Genomic DNA, 4,055 nt, shown 5'->3' on the forward strand with positions numbered 1-4,055 from the left:
TTATTTTTTCTCTCCTAATTTTTATTCATGTCTTTACAACCATTGTTCACTCACCCTCCTGTCTAAATGCTGATGATCTAATCCTACATTGCACAATCGCTCTTCATTCCTTTTTTTTCCCTTTCTTTTGAATAGATCCTGCAGATAAAGCTGCACATAGACTCGCCTTTGTGTCGTTACTCAGAAGCTTCATGCTTCATGTGCCATTCTACCCTGACCTAGTGAATCAGAATGAGGTGTTTCTAATCAACATCATAGAGCACTTCTGTAGATGATTAAAACTCACTCCAATCTTTGGAGGTGATGATTACATTTCCTACAAAGTCATGATGACCTTTTCTCCAGTGAAATTTTCAATGCCTTGATCAAGCCAAGACAATGTCTTTTTAATGACCTCATGAACACTTCCATATCACGTCTGTGATCTGGGAGGTTCCCTGGTGGTCTAGTGGTTAGCATGTGGCGCTCTCACTGCTGTGGCCCGGGTTCGATCCCCGGTCAGGGAACCAACCCCAGCCACTTTCAGTGCCGGTCCCAAGCCCGGATAAATGGGGAGGGTTGCCTTAGGAAGGGCATCCAGCGTAAAAACTTGCCAAATCAAACGTGTGGAGGATAGAGAGAAGCCAAAAGAAAGAATTACTTCTGTGATCTGATTACTCACACCACATTCTGAGCTGGTGCATCTGTCCACATGTAGTGAAATACATCTTCATGTGTCTGAGACAGCTCCAAAGCCAGACCCCGTTCCATAAAGCATCTGAAACAGTCCATTAGTAATAAGGTCCTCCTGCACTAATGATGTGGGAAATCTGAGCACAAGCATCACAAGGCTCAAAACGCAGGGGTTAAACAGCCACGTGTGAACAAATCAGTCAAAGAGGACTGGTGGCTCCAGAGGCCACACCCACCCTCAAGCTCCAGGGCAAGGTCTAGGGGCCACACCCACCTGTAAACTCCAAGGGCAAGGTCTAGGGACCACACCCAGCCACAAGCTCCAAGGGCAAGCTCTAGGGGCCACACCCACCCAGAAGCTCCAAGGGCAAGATCTGAGGGTCACACCCACCCAGAAGCTCCAGGGCAGCTCCAAGGACCTCACCCACCCGTAAACTCTAGGGGCTCACCCCCTCACAAGCATTAAAGGTAGAGAAGTTAACACTTAGTACTGCTATGCGGACATGTGTATTACATTAGATTTTTGTCAGTTGTCATATCATGAAATAACACAAATTGTTAATCTGCCTAAAGATAACTAGCTAGTAGTAGTGATCTGAAGGTAAAGAACATGGGGAGATGTAAGATCAGTGGTTAAGACTTTGGACTTGGATCAGAAGGTCAAACGTTCAATTACATTCTTTAATTGGGAACCTCATCCTCATCTGGGTGCTACCGAATGTCCATTTATTACAGATAAACGATGTTGAGGTGCAGTGATGAAGATCAAAACAAACTGTAGTCCTGAGTCAGTGTAGCAGACTATAGACATTAACTACAGTCCAAATCCATCCTCAAAGCTCCTGTTCTTACTTCAGAATTTCATGGATCTCCAGGGCGTTGATGAGAAGCATCACCAGCTGCACACAGTAGCCTCAAATTAAAGAAAGAGAACATAATCCAGACAGACAGACAGACAGACAGACAGACAGACAGACAGACAGAGAAAGAGAGAGAGAAAAGAGCGGTGAAAATTATCAGCTGCCACTGCTGGACCCTGCTCAATTGTTGCTCTGGATAAGGGCACCTGCTAAATATTATACATGTAAATGTTAAATGAAAACATGTTTTCTGGTGATAGATATTTGTATGATTATTTCTATCATAGACAAAAATGAGATCCAAGATGGCGGTGCAGCAGTAGCTCACAGCGGCCGCTTGGGACCCAAAATGGTGCTACTTTCACTTTGTAGCCCGCCTTACACAACATATGGACATCAAAACAACCGGTGTCCCTGTGTACCACCGCCGAACACTCAGGAACTCAGAAACAACCCCAACAACACGATAAATGATGATCTGCAGCAGAAGCTTGTGACCTCGGCGTGCTTCAAGAACCAGGCCTACAGACCTCGATGTACAGACAAGGAGGAATTGGAAGCGCTGCAAGAAGAAGCAGAAGTGCTGCTCGAGTTACACATCCCTGTTATGCTGATCACAGCATACAGACCGCTCAACAGACATTTAAGACCAGCTCGAAAGCAAGTGAGAACCTGGCCAGCAGGATCCATGTCTGCTCTTCAGGACTGCTGTAAACGCACTGACTGGAACATGTTCAGGGAAGCTGCAACCAACGGCAATTTCATCAACTTGGAGGAGTACACGTCAACAGTGACCAGCTACATCGGCAAGTGCATTGATGACGTGACCTTCTCCAAGACCATCACCACACGCTCCAACCAGAAGCCGTGGATGACCACTAAGGTGCGTGCGCTGCTTAAATCCAGAGACTCCACCTTCAGAGCAGGGGACAAGACGGCCTTAAATACAGCGAGTGCCAAACTGTCCCGTGCCATCAGAGAGGCGAACAGCAACGTTGTTCCTAAGTGCCTCAAGACGACGACCATCGTCCCTGTGCTGAAGAAGTCTACTGTCTCCTGCCTCAATGACTATCGTCCTTTAGCACTCATAACCATCGTGATGAAGAGCTTTGGGAGGCTGGTCATAAGACACATCAAGGCCCAGCTTCCACCCTCACTGGACCCCATGCAGTCCGCGTATCTTCCAAACCACTCCACGGACGATGCCATCTCTACGACCCTTCACCTGGCCCTCACCCACCTGGACAACAAGGAATCATATGCACGAAGTCTGTTCATAGACTTCAGCTCAGAATTCAACACAATCATCCCTCAGCACCTGATTGAGAAGCTGAGCCTACTGGGCCTGAACACCTCCCTCTGTAACTGGATCCTGGACTTCCTGACTGGGAGACCTCAGTCAGTCCGGATCGGGAACAGCATCTCCAGCACCACCACACTGAGCACTGGGGCACCTCAGGGCTGTGTGCTCAGGCCACTGCTGTTCACTCTGCTGACTCACAACTGTACTAATGCACAGCTCAAATCACATCAAGTTCACAGATGACACGACTGTGGTGGGTCTAATCAGCAAGAATGATGAGTCAGCATACAGAGAGGAGGTGCAACGGCTAACAGCCAGGTGTAGAGCGAACAACCTGTCTCTGAACATTGACAAAACCAAAGAGATGGTTGTGGACTTTAGGAGAGCACAGAGCAACCATTCTCCAATGAATAGATGCTTAGTGGAGATCATCAAGAGCACCAAATTCCTTCATCACTGAATTCGAAATTCATCTAACAGACAACCTCAACTGGTCACTCAACACCAGCTCCATCACCAAGGAAGCTCAACAGCATCTGTACTTCCTGAGAAGGCTGAGGAAAGCTCATCTTCTCTCCCCATCCTGACCATTGAGAGCATCCTGAGCAGCTGCATCACTGCCTGGTTTGGGAACTGCACCGTCTCGGATCACAAGATCCTACAGAGGATAGTGAGGACGGCTGAGAAGACACACAAGACACACAGGATAGTGTGGACAGCTGAGAACATAGAGGGGAGAGAAACTCTGATTATCATTAACATTTACACCACACGCTGCATCTGCAAAGCCAACAACATTGTGGACGACCACACACACCCCTCACACCCCTCACACACACACACACCCCTCACACACACACACCCATCACACACACTCTTCACCCTCATGTCATCAGGGAAGAGGTTCTAAAGCATTTAGGCCTCATAACCAGACTGTGCAACAGTTTCCTCCAGCAAGTCATCAGATTCCTCAACACAGAACTGAACTGGAACACACACACACACACACACACACACACACACACACACACACACACTCAACTGTGTGACTGATCTGTACAACCCGGACTCACACATCCATGTCTTCAGCACCACTTACATTACATCACTTCATTACCAGAAACTGTTTACATGCCGTTTCTGCACATCTGTTTGACTGCTGCTATTGTATTTTTGTGCAAACCATCTTGTTAACATTTTGTTTAATTACATGTTCACTC

At 47.3% G+C, this 4,055-nt stretch overlaps 1 protein-coding gene and 1 long non-coding RNA gene across 2 annotated transcripts; one reads left to right on the forward strand and one right to left on the reverse strand.

Annotated features, from left to right (window-relative positions):
* LOC310725756 lies at positions 1 to 999 on the reverse strand. The gene is made up of 2 exons (XR_014533496.1): positions 858 to 999; positions 1 to 471 (listed from the first exon to the last, which is right to left on the reverse strand). It is a non-coding gene; the product is annotated as an uncharacterized lncRNA (long non-coding RNA).
* Positions 449 to 3,551, forward strand: LOC310725755 (uncharacterized protein). The gene is made up of 2 exons (XM_083540780.1): positions 449 to 1,140; positions 1,820 to 3,551. Exon 2 carries the CDS (start codon positions 1,882 to 1,884, stop codon positions 3,076 to 3,078), a length of 1,197 nt encoding a protein of 398 aa, XP_083396906.1. The 5' UTR covers positions 449 to 1,140; positions 1,820 to 1,881; the 3' UTR covers positions 3,079 to 3,551.
* Positions 3,552 to 4,055: the final 504 nt, after the last annotated feature.

This window comes from Silurus aristotelis (assembly GCF_946808225.1).
Source record: "Silurus aristotelis genome assembly, chromosome: 5".
Taxonomy (NCBI): domain Eukaryota; kingdom Metazoa; phylum Chordata; class Actinopteri; order Siluriformes; family Siluridae; genus Silurus; species Silurus aristotelis.